This window comes from Coenobita brevimanus, chromosome 112, assembly GCF_032717465.1.
Source record: "Coenobita brevimanus isolate Jiangsu-jjx chromosome 112, ASM3271746v2, whole genome shotgun sequence".
Lineage (NCBI taxonomy): Eukaryota > Metazoa > Arthropoda > Malacostraca > Decapoda > Coenobitidae > Coenobita > Coenobita brevimanus.
In genome coordinates, this window is record NC_137065.1 from 15,716,789 (window position 1) to 15,739,285 (window position 22,497).

The window sequence follows — 22,497 nt, forward strand, 5'->3', positions numbered from 1 at the left end:
TGGGTAATGCTCAGTTAATGCAAGATAAATTATTACAGATACAAACTATTATTAATGATGGCTGACAATAAGAACCTTACATAAATTACAAAAACCTTACTAGGCCTAAGAATCAACCTTATGCTACACAGTACAAGAAAAAAAATGCAACAACAGTTATACTCAAATTACACACAGCTGCTAGATGGCTGGAGACTTCCTGAGCACTCACAATAATAACAACTGTACAGGGGAGGACAGAGATGTGAACAAAATGAGGAGCAGATCTAAGTGGCAATTAATGTAGAGACTGAGCACATTATATAGGGGCCGGCAGAGCTTGATACAACTTGTAAGAACGACGCGCAAATGAAGCCATGGGGACAAAGAGTTGACAATCCTACTCTGAATAACAGAAAGGACGACTTACTCTACTATAACGGTAGAAGGGGGGACTGAGGCAGAACACGCTCGTGATCAAACATGCAGCATACTGTGCGTTAAAATTACACAAAGGATGATGAAATCATAGGCTATGACACAATATATATATATATATATACAGTATCTACACCTTCTGTCCCGTTAAATTTTTCCACAGGAATATCCCTTAATATTTAGCAATACACAGCTCAGTCCTTCATTGTCTCTTAATAACCTTGGGTTTTTTTTCTCTACGAGACTTGAAAAGATCATACTACCACCCGTGCAAAATCTCCTTCTAAGGGTTTACGTGCACTAAACCGACTCCGTGTTTTCAGTATACCAGACAGTTGTTGACTTTGTATAGGGTCTTATTCGCCCACGTATTGAGTACATGTAGCATGTTCAGCGTTGGAGTCGTTCCCGACATACCGTTCTTGTAAACTGGGTGGAATCAAAGGCTTATCGTCTATTAACAACCCCTCTCTCACAGACTCCCTTCTACCTATCCATCTTCTCAGCAGTGTTGTGTCTCTATCTCTGCACCATCGCTGCTTTGGTGTGTTTCTGAAACGTCAACTTGCACCCTTCCTCCATCATCGCAGCGCGTAGAACATTTCTGGCAGCACACTCTCACCCCTTCTTTGTCCAGCTGTCTAATGTAAGAGTAAACGATTCTCAGTCATTCATGTATGCTGGAGGTCAGCTCTGGAACTGCCTTCTTCAGACTTTATTTTCCTTTGTCTACGACCCCAGTCACATCTCAGAATAAGTGGATCTTCAATTTTGCATTGTTGTGTTTTGTTTTCCGTGTAAAGAATAACTTTTGGGGTTTTTGGTCTTTGGTTCTTTCTTCCTTGCCTGAAAAAGTACGTTTTTCGATTGCTTGTATCGTAAACTTTCTCCTGGTCCATTTTAAAGAATGGTTCTTTTTTTCTTGTTTCACGGGACATCTATCAGTGTTTTTCCATGTCTCTCTAAACACTCCTACGTTTGTTGTACAACGACTTCGTTTGCCTCACTGTGGTAAACCTGCAGCAGCCGACACTGATGATATTATATGTGACCGGGAAGTATCGTCAATGTCAATTGCTGCAGACTCACCACACTGACTTTCAAAATCAATGCAGAGAAAAACAGGAGAGGCGACCGGACTCTTCATGCCGACTGCTCATCCCAAGGTTTCGTTTCCAAAGGCGCCTACATTGTAAAAATTCCTATATTCTTGACACCTCTTTCTCCGAATATGCGCTGACTACGCCAAAGTCATCTGCTGAATCGCTGCTGAAGATTAAGGACCATGGTTTGACGAAACTCGTCTCTGTGGTTTAGAAAGACGCTGGTGCTGGTGAGGGACCCCTTCAAGTGGTGGCATGGATATAGCAGGACATCTTCGCTAACCGGTTATACGACTGTCTCTCAACTCCTTCCCTATCTAGTGAAATGAGCTTGGTAGACTGCAAGATAGTGAACTACTAGAAAAAGATTTGATTTGGTGCCTCGTATGTCCACTTCAGGCACTTAGTGTCAGGGGAACACTTTTCATCTGATCAGTAGTTAAGAAACTTCCCTGTGTGGTTGCATCTGATTAGGATAGTTCCTTTGATGACTGGATTGCACAGGCTTCAGCACCAAGACAAAGCAGTGTTCTTTTGAAGAACTACCATTAAGGGTTATGTTGAAAAGGGAATTATATATATTTACACATTATCGTTCCATATAGTTCCAGTGGAAATCAATTCATATGATATTATTTATTACTTAAATTGCTTTTATTCAGAACTGGGTAAAAAATCATTATGATCTGTGTATTAGTCAGGTAACAAAAACAATGTAAGATGCTGCATTGGATTTATTCACATACACTCGTTAGCGCGCGCGCGCACACACACACACACACACACACACACACACACACACACACACACACACACACACACACACACACACACACACACACACACACACACACACACACACACACACATGCACACAGAATGAAGATTGGTCCTGGTTCGGGTTCACGTGGGATCAGGTCGATTCAGCGGGTTCCATGTTATCCAACAGTTCCAAGAACTCCACCAAGCAAGCATAAGATGAAATCGATGAGCTGTGGGGGAGAAAGAGAGAGATAACTGTAGGAATTATGGATATTTTTTTTTCAGGATAGAGAGATAAGTTACAGGGATTATGGGTCTTTTTCATGTGTGTGTGTGTATGAGAGAGAGAGAGAGAGAGAGGTTACAGTGGTCATGGATCTTTTTTCTATGCTAGAGAGAGAGGTTACAGTGGTCATGGATCTTTTTTCTATGCTAGAGAGAGAGGTTACAGTGGTCATGGATCTTTTTTCTTTGCTAGAGAGACTGGTTATAGTTCCTTATGGACCTTTGTTTCAGATTAGAAATAAGCAATTGGGATTATGAATATTTTTTTCAGGTTAGAGAGAGAGAGAGAGAGAGAGAGAGAGAGAGTTTATATGGACTATAGATTTTCAGGTTAAAGATAAATAAAAGAGGTTATGAATGTTTTTTCAGTTTAGAACAAATACTATGAAACAAAGTAAAATTTCCACAAACAGTGATGAAAATCGTGAAAGAAAGCTTCGTATCTTAATAAATAATCTTATTACTATATAATGACAAATATCAGATAACCTTTCTCTCTCTCTCTCTCTCTCTCTCTCTCTCTCTCTCTCTCTCTCTCTCTCTCTCTATCAATTTTTCTATATCTACTGTATCTGTCGTACTCACAAAGCCAAGCTTCGACAGCAGACACACGAGGACCGCCGGGAGGGTATCAAGGCAGAAGATTTGTACCAAGATATCCAAGATGACCTCAGGTGGTGTGCCGACTGTGGCAGAGGAAGGGGGAGAGGGTCGATTAGGTCAAGTGATTAGAGAAGCTGCCCGATGTTTGAAAGGACCAAGGCAGCGCAGGACAGGACATGGTAATGAAGACGAATGCAAGGCAGAGTAATGAAAACGAATGCAGGGCAACATAATGAAGAGAAATGCAGGGCAGCATGATGAAGAGGAATGCAGAGCAAGATAATGAAGAGGAATTCAGGGCAGGGTAATGAAGAGGAATGCAGAGCAAAGTAATGAAGAGGAATGCAAGGCAGGGTAATGAAGAGGAATGCAGGGCATGGTAATGAAGAGGAATGCAGGGCGGGGTAATGAGGAAAGCAAGGCAGGGTAAGGAAGAGGAAGGTAGGGAAGGGCAGCATAATTAAGAGGAAGGCAGGGCAGGACAAGGCATATGAGCCGTTTTAGGGGAATGTTGGAGGGGGGGGGGTGACTGAGGGAGAATAAATGTTTCTCACTCTAGTTCTTTAGGAATCAGTGTAATATCTTCGTCATCGGCATCGTTATTGTCTTATCATTATCTAAATTCTACATCCCACAAGTAAAAACAAATTACCTGAAAGATTGAAAACATTTACCACACCACAGATAGAAGCAAATTTGTCTGGAGATTAAACAGATTCGCCACAGTGAACTACTTGATAAATCCAGTTTGCAAGAGTAAACTGAAAATAAGTCTTCATATTAAAGGGAAGAAGTTTAGTGAATACAAGAAAAGCCGAGGTGATGTCGTCTAACAAACAGATGGAGTAGACCACTATGTAAGCTTGATCGCAAAAGATTAGGAGGAAATATAGTATTTTAGGAACCTGAAAGTGGCCAAAGCACCAGAGAGAGCTAAGGGACCTGAAGTAAGTCATAGGATAGGAGAAGAGGCATATTATGGCACTCTGAAGCATGGGGCATAAGGGGTCAGGGTAGGAAAGCAAAATGACCCTGACGGTCCTGTATTGATGCAAGCAGCGATCTTTGAATATTAGGGACAGAAAAAGGGTGGAGGTGCTGGTGATGAAATGCTCCAGGTCTGTATGTGGAGTTAGATGACAAACCAGAGTGAAAGAGGATATTGAAAGAGCTTGAAAGACCAGGGATGTGTTAAAGTAGACGTAGTGCAAAGGAATGGGCAGATCAGAGTATGTTATGATATAGCCAGTAGAGAGAAGGTGTTGTGGGAGAGTCGTGACAGCATACAGCTCAGAAGTGGAGTTAGTGAGAGAAATTATGAGGTCTAGACGAAGAAGTAGGGACAGTGCTGAAACACATTTTTAACTATAAGTGTGATGGTCCAGGAGTGTGAGAAGCGGGCATGGTATAAAGCAAATTGGAATGAAGTGGCCAAGGGTAGAACAACTCTACCAGTAATCTGTGAGGGTAAGAAGTGAAGCAGCTGGGGTAAACCGTGAATAAGAAAAGGATGAGGGTGAATTATTTTTAAGATAGCTTTACGTACACAATTAAATAAGACAGCTGAAAAACAGAATATGAGTGACAGAAGTTGCTTTCTCCTGCTCTCCGGCACCACCAGCCTGGAATGAGTAACATTTAGTGAGAATAGAATAAAGTCATAATACTGCCAACAAAATATTATATACCAGAGTAAAACAGAATCACATAGAATAAAGCTATGGTGTTGGCGCCAGAGTAAAACTACATTGCCTAAGTCTAGGATATGAGAGTCAGAGTAGAACAGAATCACATAACATAGAGAGCCAGGGTAAAATAGAATCACATAGCATTAAGTTAGGGTATGAGAGCCATAGCAACACAAGAATCACACAATATTAAGCTAAGGTGTGGGAGCCAGAATAATCACATAACATAAATCATGGGTATGAGAGCCAGATTAAAACAATCACATATCAAGCTGTGGTATGAGAGACAGGGTAAAATAGAGTATGAAAATCAGCGTAAAACAAAGTGACTATATCAAAATGAGCGTAAAACTGGATAACTTTGAAAATCAGCGTAAGACAGAGTGACAATATGAAAATCAGCTTAAAACGGTTACAGTATAAAAACCAGCTTAAAATGAGTGATATTCAAATCAGCGTAAGAGAGAGTGACATTGTGAAAATCAGTGTAAAACGTATGACAGTAGGAAAATCAGCGTAAAACAGAGCGACATTACCGGTAATGTTAGCGAGAAGACACAGGTCCACAGTCAGATTCAACTCTGCGACGCACTCTGTCAAAGTTTCTGTTATATTTGTCAGCAGGGATTCCGTGAGGTTTCCGCAGAGTATGTCAAGTTCCAGGACGCATCCCAACGAGTTGATCTCGCACACGGGTAACACAAGCGGCCCCTGACATACTATTCCGACTGTAGATGGTTGGGAGAATATGGTTATTAGAGACGAGAAGAAAGGAGGGAGGCAACGAAGGCATCTGAAAGAGGAAGGAGGAAATAGGCAAACATCGAAGGGAACAGGAAGGACGGAGAGAAAAGGAGAGGAAATAGCAGACAGTTGGAGTTAGTGAATGCTCTCCTTCACCTATTGCTTTGGCTGTGGAGGGTTAAGGGGGGTGTTAGTACAGGGGCAGGTTAAGGAGGAGGCAAAGGAAGAACGGAAATGACTGAGACAAACAGAAAAGAACGGGAAGACAGAGAGAGAGGAAGAAAGGCTCTTCATCATATGCTGTTTTGGCTGTGTGAATGGTTTACATTTTAGAGCATAGGAATATAAATCTAAGTGTATTATGTGATACAGGCTTTGGTAGAATAGACCCATCCATTACTAGTATAATAATGCAAATAAAGTAACTTCTTTATAGTAAGCTTGTGACAGTAGAAGAAAGAACCTGAGTTAGAACATCTATGAAACTGTCTTTCTCCAATCTCCATAAGTGGGTATTGAGTAACTGAATGAGTTAGATGGAGCATCCTTTAGAGTATGAGTGAACCTGCATGGGGTGACGCGAGTGCGAGTGTCTGTGGAGTTAGTTAAGACTGAGGGAGTGAGAGTATATAGTAGAAACGTTCTTTCACCTGCGTTAGGTTTAGTGTGTGAATGAATGATATGTGTAAGTGAATCAGTAAATACAATACATACTTCTGAATGGATGTGTGTGTGTGTGTGTGTGTGTGTGTGTGTGTGTGTGTGTGTGTGTGTGTGTGTGTGTGTGTGTGTGTGTGTGTGTGTGTGTGTGTTTCTGTGTGTGTGTGTGTTATATCTGATATCATCTGCTACCAGCGAGTGTACGAATGCATGTGTGTGTGAATATACTTGTTAAAAGAAGAACCAGAGAATGAGAGTGACATTCAGACAGGAACCAAAATAAAACCACTAACGAATCCCAGGAAGAATAACGTCAATGAAGACGTTGGACCCGCTGCAGGGCAGTAAACACTGTGCCAGACTTCCTTCGGCCAGAAGACCCATTACAAAGAGGCTGAGAAGGGCCATCCGCATGGTGGTGGTGGTGGTGGTGCCTGTAGGGGAGAGTGAGAGAGTGTGGGAGTTGGGAAGGTAGGTGAAGGGAGGGAGCGTGGAGAGTGAGTGGAAAATTAATGAAAGCAATTAAGGGGAGGGAGAGCGAAGGATGTGTGAGGAGTGAGAAGGTAAGTGATAAGTGGAGGGAGAGTGGACAGTGAATGGGGAGTGTGTGGCAGTGGGGAAGCAGCATAGAGAGAGGGAAAATGGGGGATGGGTGAGGAATATCTTTGAGAGTCGAGAAGGAATGTAACCTGTGGGAGAATCGGGCATGAATGTGGATTGAGTGTGGAAATGGTAAGGCAGGTAATGAAACGGAGAGTGTGGGATGAGTGGGCAGTCAATGGGGAAGTGGTAAGTCAGGTATGGAAAGGGAGCGTGAAGGGTGAGTGGGGAGCGAGTGTGGGAATTAGAGACGGAAACTGAGGGAAGCGTGACGGAGCAGTGAAGAATTAGTAATGTTACGTGCTTATATTCTCTCTACCATTAATTCTTCCCAGATTTGCATCTTTTTGCAGCTTATTTCACGCACACCAGTGATTGGATACGACAAAGCGATACATCCTTTCTTTGACTCTCGTCATATTCTAGTGTTAACTTCGTGTTGCAAATTAGCGTTGAGGATGGATACATGGAAATTTTAGGCCAAGTAAGACAAAAACAATGCCAAGAGAACCAAGGATCAAACAACTTCATGTATGTTCTTAAATTTCTTCGATAAAGTTGATTTCCTGTTAATAGATACTCAGCGGAAAAGAGCAGTTTATAGAAGAAATGAAATCTGCTTAGTTTTAGCCCATCAGGTGAATTTTTCTGATTATTACCAAGAGGGAATAAGGTAATAAAGTTATGGCTATAGATCTTGAGTGAATGATTATCAAAGTGCCATCGAGATTTTATGCCGCAAATATACACAGAACTAGTATTATCTTGCTCAAGGATGTGAAAGCTGTCGGTTTTCTCTAAGTTAATGTATGATTTTAGCCACTTCTATAGCATAGTTTTTCCCATAACAAAAGAAAATCAGATGGTTTTACCGCGTACTTGATAAAGAAGACTTAGTAGTAGTGAGAGGGTAACCAGTGCTAATGGAGATTTTTACATTATTTCACCACGAGAAGTGCACAGTGGTGAAGAAATCTTAACAGGAAGCACGTATAAAATGGGTTGTATCTGAATCAACTTTACGAATGAGGTTACCTGATTTTTTGCTGTGGAAGGGAAGGTGAGTGGAGTGAAGTGGAGTGTTGTGGATTCCGTCTTTTATAGGGATATGAGACCGAGGAGAATGTAAGGGGAGATGGAAGGGGGAATGTACAGAAGTAAAGGTGAGGTAGTGGGGGGAGAATGGGGGGAGGAGGAGGGAAGAAGGAAGGAGAGAGGAGGAAAGAGGGGACGGAGAAGGGCGGGAACGAGGTAAGGAGGTGCGGTGAGAAAGAGAGAGAAGGAGGGAGGGAAAGGGGGCGCAGAGCATGCAAGGACCTTGAGAGAGGAAGGGAGATAATTAGGGAGAGTGAGAAGAGGCGGGAGGGAGGAAAGGAGGAAAGACGGTGATAGAGAGGAGGGAAAGGGGGGTAGTGGAGTGAGAGAGAGAGAGAGAGAGAGAGAGAGGTACGTATTTGCCAGGTGATTTGCTGTTAACAGTTAAAATATGCGTTGTTCCCAGACAGTTCTATGTCAGTTAGAAAAAACTTGGAGAACTGAATTTTAACACACACACACACACACACACACACACACACACACACACACACACACACACACACACACACATGGTTAGGAAATGTATAGAGTAGAATATAACAGTCTAAGGAAATTTTTTTCTCCTTTCTTTTAGAGGTCCTGAGACGAATTTACGTACCTTAGGGGAGACATGGATTAGATCTTGCATTCATTAATGTATTTACTGCCAGATCTCTTAGCAAAAATAGAAAAAGAAAGACTATTATGAGACAAATGAAATATAATACTTCGTCTCAAGTGATCCAAGCATCATTTCTTTCACCATAATATTTTCACCATTTATTCTACATCTGTAAGTGTCATAGGAGTGTGAGTTTTCAGTATGTAATAAGGTAGGAGGTACACTTAATCAAAATACTATAATTACACAGATGACATATGGTTTCAATACACAAGTGACAGGTGGTTTCATTACACAGGTAACATGTGGTTTCGCTTTGATTGTTGCTTATCGTGTGTGTGTGTGTTTTTTTTTTTACAATATTTCTGAATGAATTGTTTACTTCATACTTGGCATAAAGTTTGTTCTTCATTCCATACTGATTAAATTGCTGGTCATGGATAACTATGATGAGTTACTGGAGAATATGTTCATAGGTTCATTATTATGTACTCCTTGGAGGTTTCATTTTACCAGTCTTTGGTTTGTTTATTTTTCTCTCTGTATGTCTTTCATTCTGTTTGTAGCATTACTCTAAAAGTCGTGAAAGAATTTTAATGATATTTTGTGGAAGGGTGGGCAAAGCACCGAGGAAGAATTGATTAAATTTTCGGCCTTATCCTGATCCGGAGTATCCCGCACAATATTTCCAAAAGTTGTCAATGATTTTCAATGAAATTTTGTGGAATGGTGGGCCATAGACCAGGAAAGAGGTAATTAAAATTTGGGGAGGATCCGGATCCGGATCCTTTTTAGTTTCAATGACATTGGCGGAGGTATGCACTCTGTCAGTGCCTTCTAATTTCAAAATGTTAAGATGAAAGGTTGTAAAGATGGTGTTCTGATACTTGCTGAACAGACGAGACTTGGTGAAGGAACAGAACCCTGAGGAGCACCACACCTGAGTGCTTTAGAAGATTTGTGACACTCTTTTACTGTTGTCGTCGTTATTATTATTACCATCGCCATCGTGGTTATGTTTTTACGGACGTTGGTTTGTTTGTCTCTTTGTTTGTTTGTCGGTCTGTTAGCTTCTTTACTCAAAAAGTTATGAACGGATTTTGATATAATTTTGTGGAGGGGTGCTCCATGGGTTAAGGAAGAAATGATAAAATTTTAATGCTGATCCGGATCCGGAGTATCCCCAACAATATCTGAAAAAATTCTCTGTGAATTTGAAAGTAATTTTGTGGGAAGGTGGGCCATGGAACAAGAAAAAAATGATTACATATGGGGGCGGATCCGGATCTGGATCAGCATCCTGTATCCACGGATCCAGATCCGGATCCTTTTTAATGACAATGGCATTGGGGGAGGTATGTGGTCTCAGCGCTTTTTAGTTATTAAGGCGATGATGATGATGATTACTTTCATTATTATTTGTTATAATTGGGTGTCTGCCCAATGCTCTCTTCCTTCCTTCCTCTTCTGTTTTTCTTTCCTTCATTCTTTCCTCTTCCTTCTGCCTACTGCTGACTTTACACTTCCTCTTCTGTCTTTCTCTCTTTCCTCTTCCTTCTGCCTATGGGTGGCTCTAAACTGAGATGGTTTCCTATACACCAGGAAACCATTTCCTTTGGTAGGTGGTAACCATATAACTACTTTATAGTGCCAGGTGGTTTAGTTGGTAATTAAGGCTCTCCAATCGGATTGAGCCTGTGCAGGTTTATATGCAAGGGGTAGTTGAGGCTTATTACTCACGTAATGCCACTCAGGGATGAGTCAGGCTGGTCATTCATCTAAAATGTCAGGAACAACTTCCCAGGCTCAGGGTTTCTGCGCTCCTCATCGGGCAACATAGGATTGGATGTTGGATGGATGAATTATTATTATAGTTATTATTATATGATGATGATGATGATGATGATGATGATTATTATTATTACCTCCGCCGAGCAGGTTATGTTTTACCTTGCGTTGGTTTTTCTGTTGGCAGGATTACTCAAAGAGTTATGAACTGATTTTGATGTAATTTGTGTGAGGGTGGGCCATAAGCCAAGAAAGATATGTATGATTAAATTTTGGTCCGGGTCCGGATCCGGTGTACCCCGCACACTATCTCCAAAAGTTCTCTATGAATTTCATTGAAACTTTGTGGAATGGTGCGCCATGGAACAAGAAAGAATTGTTAAAATTTGGGAGCTGATCTGGATCCAGATCCTGTATCCACGGATCCGTGTCCAGGATTACTGAAAAAGTTGTGAACAGGTTATGATCAAATTTTGTGGAAGGGTGGGCCATGGACTGAGGAAGAAATGATTAAATTTTGGTCCGGATCCTGATCCGGATCCGGGGTATCTCGCACAATATCCAAAAGTTATTTTATGAATTTCACAGAAATTTTGTGGAATGGTGCGCCATGGACCAAGAAAGACTTGTTTAAACTTAGGGTCGGATCCGGAAGAGGGTCCTATATCCACGGATCCAGATTCGGGATTGCTCAGAAAGTTATGAACATATTTTGATGAAATTTTGTGGAAAAGTGGATCATGGGTCATGGAAGAAATTATTAAATTTTTGGGCGGATCCGGATCCGGCGTATCCCGCATAATGTGTTCAAAAGTTCTCTGTGAACTTCAGTGAAGGTTTGTGGAAAGGTGGGCCATGGGTCAAGAAACAATTGATTAATTTTGGGGATGGATCCGGATCCTTTATTCACGGATCCGGATCTCTTTTACTGGCAATGGCGTTGGCAGAGGTATGCGCTGTCTGAGTGCCTTCTAATCAGTTTTATTACTTCTTATAGCCAGGGTCGGCCGATCAATAGCACCTCCACCAACTTCTGTCTTTCATTTTCTCCTTCTCCCACGCACCGGAATTCTCTCTTATCACTTATTATTTCATATAAACCTCACTCCTTCTCAGATATACTCGTCTTGGTAATAATTCCCGACACATTAGCACATCTGACACTGCCAGTTACTCCTGTAAATGGCTGGATGGTAAAATAAGGCTGGTGAATTTAGGAACGTAGTTCTTAAGGTAATGAAGTTAATAAGCATCTGCTGGCGTGGCGAGAATCATTTGCCTACGGTATGCGTGTGGAAGGAAGATCTCATGTTTAAGTATATGGAACAGAGGCCTGCAAGCTGGTGTTAGGTGCGGCCACACTTGTTGGAAACATGTGATCGACAAGACGAAGCGATGCACCGGGTTAGAGTAGGTGCGTTATCTGAGTCTTAACATTTGATGGACTCCTGAGCCTCGTTTCCTCTTGTCGATCACATTTCTCGAGCAAGTGTGGCCGCCCACTTAGACACGCTTGGTTACACATTAGACACCATTAAAGCATTCGCTCGCCCCTCTCTCTCTCTCTCTCTCTCTCTCTCTCTCTCTCACACACACACACACACACACACACACACACACACACACACACACACAGCAGTAGCCTGTCAGTCCAGTGCAGGGCGAACACCTCTCATCGTTTTCCATCCCGTCCTACAGTATTAGCTGTTAGTCTGGTCCATCGAATCCAAGGTAATTTCCCCATTTCGTATCTCCATTTTCCTCCTTGTCTGGCTCTTCCTCTCACACATGTCGGGCCTGCCTCTCCGTTGCCCTTGTTGTCAGTCTGTTGTCTGCTGTGCCAGACACTTGACATGTCCATATTATCTACCTTTTTCCCTTATCCAGAGAACTCTCTTTTGATGTCTAAAAGTTATCTTAGGTACCTGGTTAATAACTAGAATATGGTCAACTGTCGCGTACCTACGAAACAGTCCAGTTTGTTCTCTTGGCTGGTCTGCATCTATAGCAGAACTAATTCATATACTTAACTTTTATTTTAAACAGCTCGTGAAAAATCTTTGTCTTTTGTTCACTGCAGTCACATGTATCCTTAATAATATCCTTGGTGCGATCGTCTTCATCTTCTGCTTTATCCATATTCATTCCTGAAAAGACTGTTTACTTCAGTTGTATTGTTGGGAATTATTATGTCCTCTAATTCCATATCCTAGACTATAACCTCAGTCATACTGTTACTCCTATAAAGTTTGAAAGAAAAATATTCAATTCAGATCACTTATATATATATATATATATATATATATATATATATATATATATATATATATATATATATATATATATATATATATATATATATATATCAGCAGCAGCAGCAGCAGCCATTATAAATCCACTGCTGAACAAAGGCCTCCCCCAACCTTCTCCACGAATTCCTTGGCTGAGCCAATCTTTGCCACGTTTTCCCAGCAAATTTCTTTATCTCATCTCTCCACCTCCTGTCTGGCCTTTTTCTGCTACGCTTACCATCTCTTGGTGTCCAGTCAGTTAACCTCTTGCTCCATCGATTATCCCTTGTTCTTGCTACATGGCCTGCCCACCTCCATTTCTGTTCTTTTATAATTTCTATAATATCTTGGACTTTAGTCTGCTCTCTCACCCAAGTTGGTCTTTTCCTGTCTCTTAAAGATATTCCCAACATTGACCTTTCCATTGCTCTCTGAGAACGAATTAATTTATTTTCCATCGATTTTGTCAGTTTCCAAGTCTCACAACCATACGTCATAGCTGGAATTATACATTAGTTATATACTTTTCGTTTCATACAAACTGGCAAGCTACTTTTCATAATGTCTCTATGTTTACCGAAAGCTTTCCATCCAATTGTAATGCGTCTTTTTATTTCGCTATCATTATCTTTCGTTAATTTTAGTATTTGTCCCAGGTAATTGTACTTCTCAACTTCTTCAAGAATTTCTCCACTTATTCTTATGACGCTCTTTGGTGTTTGAGGATTAAACATTACTTTAGTTTTACTCCGGTTCATCTTTAGCCCTACTTTGAGACTTTCTCTGTTCAGGTCCTTTAACATTTCTTGCAACGTCTCTGCTGTTTCTGAGATTAGGACAATGTCATCTGCAAATCTTAAATGGTTTAGCTTTTCTCCATCTATGTTTACTCCTTTGTTTTCCCAGTCTAGCTTTCTGAAAATACTTTCTAGGCATGCTGTAAATAACTTTGGTGAAATTGTATCTCCCTGACGCACGCCCTTCTCAACCTTAATTTTCTCTGAGTCCTTATGTAATTTAACTGTAGCAGTTCCCTCTTTATATATGTTTTCGAGCAGTTTTACAATGTTCTCATTCACTCCTTGTTCTCGCAATGAATTTATAATTGCTATGTGCCCCACTGAGTCGAAAGCCTTTTCGTAATCAACAAAACCTAAGGACAGTGGTTTATTATACTCTGTAGTTTTCTCAATTAGCTGATTCATTGTGTGCAGATGATCAGTGGTCGAATACCCGCATCGGAATCCTGCCTGTTCACGAGGTTGGTTTTCCTCCAAATTTGTAGCTATTCTGTTTGTAAGGACTTTGGTGAAAAGTTTGTAAATGACTGATAGCAAGCTAATGGGTCGATAGTTACTAAGGTCTTTTGAGTCGCCTTTTTTATATAGTAGAATAACCATTGCATTACACCATGTTTTGGGAATTTTCTTCTGTTTTATACATTGGGTAAATAAGTGAGCAAGCCTATTTTGTACTTCTGCTCCTGCATCCAACAGTAAATCTGCTACTATTCCATCTTCTCCCGGAGCCTTCCCTCTTTTCGTATTTTTAAGAGAAATATTTACTTCGTCTGGTGTTATCTCAAGTATTTCACTTGTGTCAACAGAAAAGTTACCTATTGGTACTACTGTCTTTGATGCATACAGTTCTTTGTAAAATTCTTCAACTCGCTTCAGCATCATATCTCTGCATTTAATGGCTTCACCGTTTTTGTCTTTTAGTGATGTAATTTGTTGCTTTCCAAGTGCCATTTATTTCGGACCTGTTTCAGACTTTTTCCTTTTTTGATGGTTTCTTTGATTTGATCCATGTTTCTCTTTCTTTTTTCTTCTCTTTGTCTTTTGTTGATAAGCTTGTTTAATTCCGCTCGTTCTATTTCATCTTTCTTTGTTTTTACTTTCATTACCTTTCTTTTTTTCATAAGCTCAAGTGTCTTCTCTCAATACTTCCCGGCTTTGGTTGTATTAGGTTTTCCTACTACCTCCGCTGATTCTTTTAGCACTTTTGTTAGTCTGTCATTCAACTCATCAATGTCACAGTCAGCATAACTGAGAGCCTGAAATCTGTTCCTTATTTTCAACTGAAAAACTGTTTTGTTTTCGCTGACTTTTATTGGGCATATCTTTTTGTCTTTAATCATCTTCTTTCTTTCACTTTTTGAATTGAATCTTGCTGTGCAACCCACCATTCTATGGTCACTTCCAATATTTACTTTGCTGATAACTGTGACGTTTGTGATTGTGTTATTCTTATTTGCTGTAATGAAGTCGATTTCATTCTTTGTTTCTCCATTTGGGCTTCTCCAGGTCCACTTTCTCCCTGTTCTTTTGTGAAAGAATGTGTTCATTATTCTCATGTTAAACATTTCTGCAAAGTTTACCAACATTTCTCCTCTTTCGTTCCTTTCTCCAACTCCAAATTTTCCCATACATCCTTCTCCATTTTTTGATTTTCCAACTTTTGCATCGAAGTCTCCCATGAGTATAGTATAGGTGGTCTTTTCTTCGTCCATAATCTGGGAGATGTCATCATAGAATGTTTCAATTTCTTCATCTGAGCTCTGAGAAGTTGGTGACTATCCTTGTATCACTTTCATGGTATATTTTTTGCACAGTCTAATTACAACCACTGCTGCTCTGTCAGATGTACTGCTGAATTTAACAATATATATATATATATATATATATATATATATATATATATATATATATATATATATATATATATATATATATATATATATATATATATATATATATATGTGTGTGTGTCCGACTCTGGGCAAAGGCTTCAGAGCCTATATCTCGGGGGCAGTAAGCCTATCCCAAGGCCCAGTAGTCCTACACCTCCACATGTCACCACTTCGGCCCTAACACCCACCGTCCATATTGAGTACATGCTAGGGCTGTCTCATAGAGGACTGGTGTATTGGTATTAGCGGGGGTACTTTTACGACATGTCGGAGGGTCATCTGGTAGATCAGGAAAGTCTGCTTTTATGAAATTCAAATCCTTAAACCGTTCCCTGCCCCAGCCGGGATTCGAAACTGGGTCCATCAGGACTGCAGGCCGCCTCTCTACCGATTCAGCCACCGCCTCCCCCCATATATATATATATATATATATATATATATAGAGAGAGAGAGAGAGAGAGAGAGAGAGAGAGAAATAGATAGATAGATTTCCTCCAGTAGCATCTTTCAGGGAAGACATTTAGTTTCTTCCCATGCCAAGCATCCACCTGTTTCCTTTCGACTTTCACATTTTCTTGAATTTCAACCCTCCTCATGTTGTACTTCCGGACATCTTCAATATTCTGTTATTATTAGTTTTTGTTCATTTGCTGTTTTGTGAACTTGTGTTCATTCTATAACGTTCTTAATTTTCTTTCCAAATTCCTTTGTTCTATCAGAAAGTTTGCTGTTGCTCTTTTGAAGTTTCCTTTCTCCTACTTGTACAGGTGTCCGGTACCTGTTTTTATAAAGTGCTCATTTATTTGCTTTTTGTCTTGGTCTACTTCATCCATCAACGTCGAATATTTACTCTGAGTCAGCAAACTAATTCTCTCTCACAGCTATGAGATCTGACTGTTCACACTGGATTAAGCTCTCGCCTCTTGTGAGATCCGGTACCACGTAACCCCTCTTTCTTCTTTTTTACGTCTTACATATGCCCTGCTCAGTGCAGTTATATTCTTCTCTATAATGACGTGTGTTGTGTCAGTGTAGGTAAACTCTGTGTCATTCTTTGTTTCACCATATGGTCTATTTCAAATCCACTTCCTACACTGCTTGTATTGAAAGAAGGCATTAATCTCCTTAAACTGCACCAGAAGAGCATCTCAAGAATTCTGAGAACCCACATCCTACAGCAGCCCAACATTTCTTTTTCGTACTTGCCTTAAGTTTTGTGTGTCCCATCACAAATGTGTGCCAGGTCTTATTAATTTCAGGGTTTCCTTTATATCTTAATAAAATTTCCTCTCTCTCTTAGAACATATAAGCATATGTTGAAATATATATTTGGATGATATTTTTCATTTTTTTTTTTTAATTCTAAAGTCTCGTGTTGTATCTATCTATCTATCTATAGCCAGACGCCCTAATCCCTCAAAGGGTGGCCGCAGACAAAACGCCTCCAAGTCGCTCTGTCACCCATCATTTGACTACCCTCCCCCGAACTCACTCCCCCCTCCCTTATATACCTCTCAACTCCATCCCTCCACCTCATCCTCGGTCTACCCCTCCCTCTTCCTCCCTCCACCTCATCCTCGGTCTACCCCTCCCTCTCCCTCCCTCCACCTCACCTACATACACCCTCTAAGTCAGTCTTTCATTCTCCAATCTCTCCACATGTCCAAACCACCTCAGTGTATTTCTCCTAATCTTCTCAACCACATCCACATCCACCCCACAACGTTCCTTCACTTCTTCATTCGTCAACCTGTCCCTCCATGTCACTCCACATGCTACTCTCAAGTAGCTCATTTCCACTGCTCTCACTCTTGACTTGTTCCCCTCTTGCAAAGTCCACGCCTCGCTTCCATACGTCAGGGTAGGGATCACAGTACTATCATGCAGTGACTTCTTAACTCCCATACTCACCTCCCTATTTCTCATTACTGCTTTCAGTGTACCAACAACCTTCCTTCCCTGCTGTACCCTTTCACGCACTTCATCCCCCAAAGTTCCATCTTTACTCATCACACTACCCAAGTACTTGAATGCACTTACTGTACATTCTCCATATCCTCACCATCCAACCTCACTGTACATTCTGTGACTGCATTCCTCTTAAACATCATAACTTTACCTTTGTTTACATTAACTTTCAGATTCCTCTTCCTACACACTGTCCCAAACTCATTCACCAACCCTTGCAACTTCCATTCATCTTTACTCAACAATACTGTATCATCAGCAAACAGCAACACCGGAATCTTCCAAATCTCACCTTCATTCATTAGAGCCACCCCCACATCCACTACCCTACCTTGCACCTCCTTTACAACCCCATCCATGTATATATTAAACGGCCATGGAGACATCACACACCCCTGTTTCAGTCCCAAATTGAGATCAAAGAACTCACTCAGCTCACCATCCACTCGCACCGTAGCCCTAGCTCCTTCGTACATACTCTTCACAGCACTCAACAAATTCCCCTCCACTCCATATTTTCTTAATACCTTCCACATACCTTGCCTATCTATTCTGTCATAAGCTTTCTCCAAGTCCATGAAGGCAGCATACACTTTCTTTCCCTTCTCTAGATACTTCTCCACTAAACATCTTAGAATAAATATCTGATCTACACACCCTTTTCCCTTTCTAAATCCCCCTTGTTCTTCTCCAACTAGCTCCTCTGTCATATGCCTAACCCTATCAATTAGTATTCTGCCATATATTTTTCCAGTCACACTAAGAAGGCAAATACCCCTATGGTTACCACATACTTCTCTCTCCCCTTTTCCTTTGTATAAAGGAACAATTATACCTGATTTACAGTCCTCTGGATCCCTTCCCTCTTCCCAAGCCAATCTACACAACTTCCATATCCACTCCACAACAATCTCACCCCCATACCTTAGCATTTCACCACACACTCCATCAATTCCTGGGGCCCTTCCCATCTTGATCTTCATTGCTTCCACTACTTCTGTCCTACTGATCTCTTCCTCCCTCCTCTCATCTCGTCTTCTCCCAGCCAATCCCCAACGACTTATACTCGCACTGCTGTCACTCTCTACATTCAACAAATCCTCAAAGTGCTCCTTCCATCTCCTCAATTGCTCTCTCTTCTCCACCAACAATCTATTATTCCTATCTTTCACTCCCCTACTATTTACCCTTTCACACTTACTTTCTGTACCTCCTTCCAAAACAATTTCTTACTCTCCCTCCATTTCACACTCAGATTCCTCCCAAACTCGTCATCCAATTTCTTCTTACTCTCCTTCGCCAGTCTCTTCACCTCCCTTCTCCTGCTCACATATACCTCTCTCTTCTCTCTCTTATCTTCTCCCCTACCTCTACTCGCTAACCATTCACTATATGCCTTCTTCTTTTGTTCCACAGCTCGTTTCACCTCATCAGTCCACCATGCTGTCCCTTGCACACCACTGCATCTCCTCCTCACTCCACAAACCACCTCAATCGCTGTGCCTATCTCTTCTGTGAATATCTTACATACGTCTTCCACCCCTTCCGGCTGCTCTAGCTCATACCTTCCCAATCTTTCTTCCACGATGCTCTTATACTCTGCCATTTTCTCACTATCTTGCAAATTCTCCATTCTTCTCACAGGAGCTCTTTCGTCCTGTCTTCCCCTTCGTCTCTTCAACCATTTTCTTTGCAGCTTTACCTTGGCCATCACTAAGTGATGGTCCGAGACTCCATTCCCCCACCCTCTCCACACTCTTGCATCCAACACTTGTCTTCTCATTCGCTCATCCACACACACGTAGTCTGTCATTGCCTTTCGTTCAACAAGTTCACCATCCATCCTCCTCATTACTCTCCATGTATACCGGTGGATCATCTTATACCGAAAGTAAGTGTTGGCTATTGCCAACCCCTTACTAGCACAGATATCCACCAAAGCACTACCATTCCCATCTACTTCAGCTGGCACACCCCACTGACCAACTACTCCATCCACTCATACATTCCCAACTTTGCCATTCATGTCTCCAGTCAAAAGTACTCTCTCACTTCTCTCATATTTGTCCATACATACTTCTACTCTCGCCCAAAACTCATCTTTCATTCTTGCCACTCGGTCCTCTGTCGGAGCATACGCGCACACAATCGCCCACGCTTGTATACTTACTTTCATCCTCACCCATACAATTCTTGCACCCACTGTTCCATACTCTCTTATATTCTCCTTCCACTTCTTGCTTATCATCAGACATACTCCCTCTCTAGTCCTCTCATTCCTATTAGCTCCCACACATATACCAAAACCATATTCCCAATCTCTCACCCTTTCACCTTTCCATTTAGTTTCCGTCAATCAACATATGTATACTCTTCCATCCTCAAGCACCTGAACAATCTCTCTCTCTTTCACTTCATCATTCACTCCTCTCACATTCCACGGTTCCACCCTCAGAATGTTCTTTGTCCGTTCCTTAGTCGTCAACGTATGGTCCGTCCTGGTCCGAGGTGCTTTATTCTCTTGTTTAGTTAGTTTTTTATACGGGGTGGGGCACTAACCCACCACCAAGCCTTTTAGTCGCCTCGGACGACAAGCAGGGACACTAGGGGAGTATTCTTGAAACCCCTCCTACCCCCAGGGGGTAGGTCTTTTTCATTATAACCACTCATTATTAACCAAAAATCATAAGGCATGTTGCATCTTTTCATGTTTGCCTTTGCATGGCAAGACACAAATATCAGACAGTTCTACAAATGCCTCACCAGGTGTTGTGATCTCACTAAGACCTGTAATATCTTTGTTTACATCACTCTCATCCTTGTAAGGAGAACAGCTTGGCTTCACAAGCAAGAATGAGGATGCTTCAAGTCTTATGATTTTGTTTCCAAAGGCGGCTACAGGTTTGATGCCGTTATGTCCAATTTTCTCCAGTGCTGTTAGGAACTGTGGCCTATTATTTGATAGAACTAGTTGTATTTGTTTAGGTGTGAGCTGGTTGCTCACGGGGCCAAGTCAGCCACTTACTGCGAGATAATATTTTTCTTGTGATGCCTAACAAGAAACCTGTCTAGTATGGCTGCACCAGACTAGTATAGCTCCGTTGATGACTGATATGCACAAGCTTCCTCGCCACGGCAAGCTTGTGTTCCTTTAAAGAAGCACTTCTAATGATCACATGAAAAATCTGAATAAGTTAATTTCTTAGTATTTTTTGGACTACTGAAGATTTTTATGCGTTTCTCTAGAGTTCTTAAAAAAATACTAGATATTCCCATTATTTAAAACTTTTTATCAAACAACAAGGCTTTGTAATACTGAGGTCACAAAAACTGCACAAGATGCATATAGGAAGTTATTCATGAAAATAGAGTTGTAAATTGAAACTACTGTACCTAACAGTCCAGAAATACACAATAATACCAGTGATGTGTGTGGTGTGGTGTGCGAGCGTGAAAGGTGAGAGAAAGAGGATGGAGAAAGAGGAGAGGGATGGTGAAAAGGAGAGGGGGAGGAGACAAGAATAAATGTGAGAGGGAAGAGGGCCTGTGCATTGAAGGTGAAGAGGGGAGAGGGGGGAGATGAGAGAAGAAGGTAAATGGATGACAGGAAGGAAGGGAAGTACATAGAGGAATAAAATAAAGATGAGGAATAATGGATAGAATGTGCAGGTGGGTGAGGAAGGAGATAAGGGGAGAGGAGAAGAGAGAGTTAGAACTGAGGGGTGACAGAAAGAAGGAAGAGATGATGGAGGAAGGGAAGAAGGTGATTGGAAGGTAGAGAGGAGATGAGAACAGGAGAGTAGGAAGAGCGAAGAAGCATCTGATGTGGCTCATTGTGGCAGTGTGTGTTGTCAACCCATTCAGTACGATGATATGCTTATTATTTAATTCTTGCTCCACCAGACAACTAAATAGTCTTTAAAAGAAATGGTTACACATGAGATAAAAATGGATGTGTGGAGAGCTATACACTGCTATATTAGATATGGTGTGAGACGGTGATTGTGATGTGTTGTGGTGGTATCGGGTGTTCCTGTCTACACACACACACACACACACACACACACACACACACACACACACACACACACTCAGTAGCAGCCTTAGTCCACTTCAGGTCGATGACCTTTCTCATCATTTTTCTAATCCCGTCTTACAGTATTAGCCATTAGCCTGTTCCATATAATACAAACTTATTATCGAATACCAGCAAAATTCCGCATTTCATATCTCCATTTGGCTCCTTGTCTGACTCTTCCTCTCACCCATCTCGGGCCTGCCTCTCCGTCACCCTGGTTGTCCGTCTGTTGTCTGCTCTACCTGGGACATGACCTGTTTATATTACCTACTTTTCCCCCCTGCTATCCAGGAAACTCTCTATGTTTAAAGGTTTTCTTAATTAATTTGTTACAAATTTTAATATGGTCCAGCCAATTTGTTCATTTGGCTGGTCATCATGAATAGGATATGTAATTCATATTTTTTTTTAAATTTTTACTTTAAGTATTTTATAAAAAGTCTTCACCCGCAAAGTCACATGTATCTCTAATAAGATCATTGGTGCTATCGTCTTCACCTCCTGCTTTATCCATATTCATTCCTCATAAGAGTTTATTTTTTTAAATTCTGTTGATTGAATTTTCTTTGTCCACTGTTTCCATATCCTGAACTGGCTGTTCAGTCACAATATTACTCTTGTACACTTTGTAATAAAAACATTCTATTTAGATCACATTTTTTTATTTATTTTTTCCAGAAACATCTTTCAGAGGAGACATTTGGTTTCTTCCCATCCAAAGCTACCACCTGGTTTCTTTCGACTGACACAATTCAGTGAAGTTAATTCAACCCTGCTCATGTTATACTTTCCGACATCTTTGTTTTTCTTTTGTTATTAATTTTTTGTTCAGTTGTTCTTCCATGCCTCGTTAACACCAAGTGTTTAAACAGATGAATTCCAGTCACTTTCATTTACAGTTGCAATCAGTTTTGAAAATTAGCCTTCTTGTACTTGGTCTCTCTCTCGTAACTACAGTAACATTGTCTTTCGTGGCTTTAAGTGTAATGTTACTAAACATCCGTCACTTAAATTCTTCTCCTGCAGAGAGAGAGAGAGAGAGAGAGAGAGAGAGAGTATCTACAGGTGACAGCCTCATAATTCGCAGCACTTTATATCATCTGACACCATCAGTTTTTC

At 41.1% G+C, this 22,497-nt stretch overlaps 1 protein-coding gene across 1 annotated transcript; it reads right to left on the reverse strand.

Annotated features, from left to right (window-relative positions):
- Positions 1-2,253: 2,253 nt before the first annotated feature.
- LOC145417997 (uncharacterized) lies at positions 2,254-7,911 on the reverse strand. Its single transcript, XM_080286538.1, has 5 exons — positions 7,898-7,911; positions 6,556-6,696; positions 5,395-5,586; positions 3,153-3,253; positions 2,254-2,512 (listed from the first exon to the last, which is right to left on the reverse strand). Exons 2-5 carry the CDS (start codon positions 6,674-6,676, stop codon positions 2,459-2,461), a joined length of 468 nt encoding a protein of 155 aa, XP_080142664.1. The 5' UTR covers positions 6,677-6,696; positions 7,898-7,911; the 3' UTR covers positions 2,254-2,458.
- Between the last annotated feature and the right edge of the window lie 14,586 nt (positions 7,912-22,497).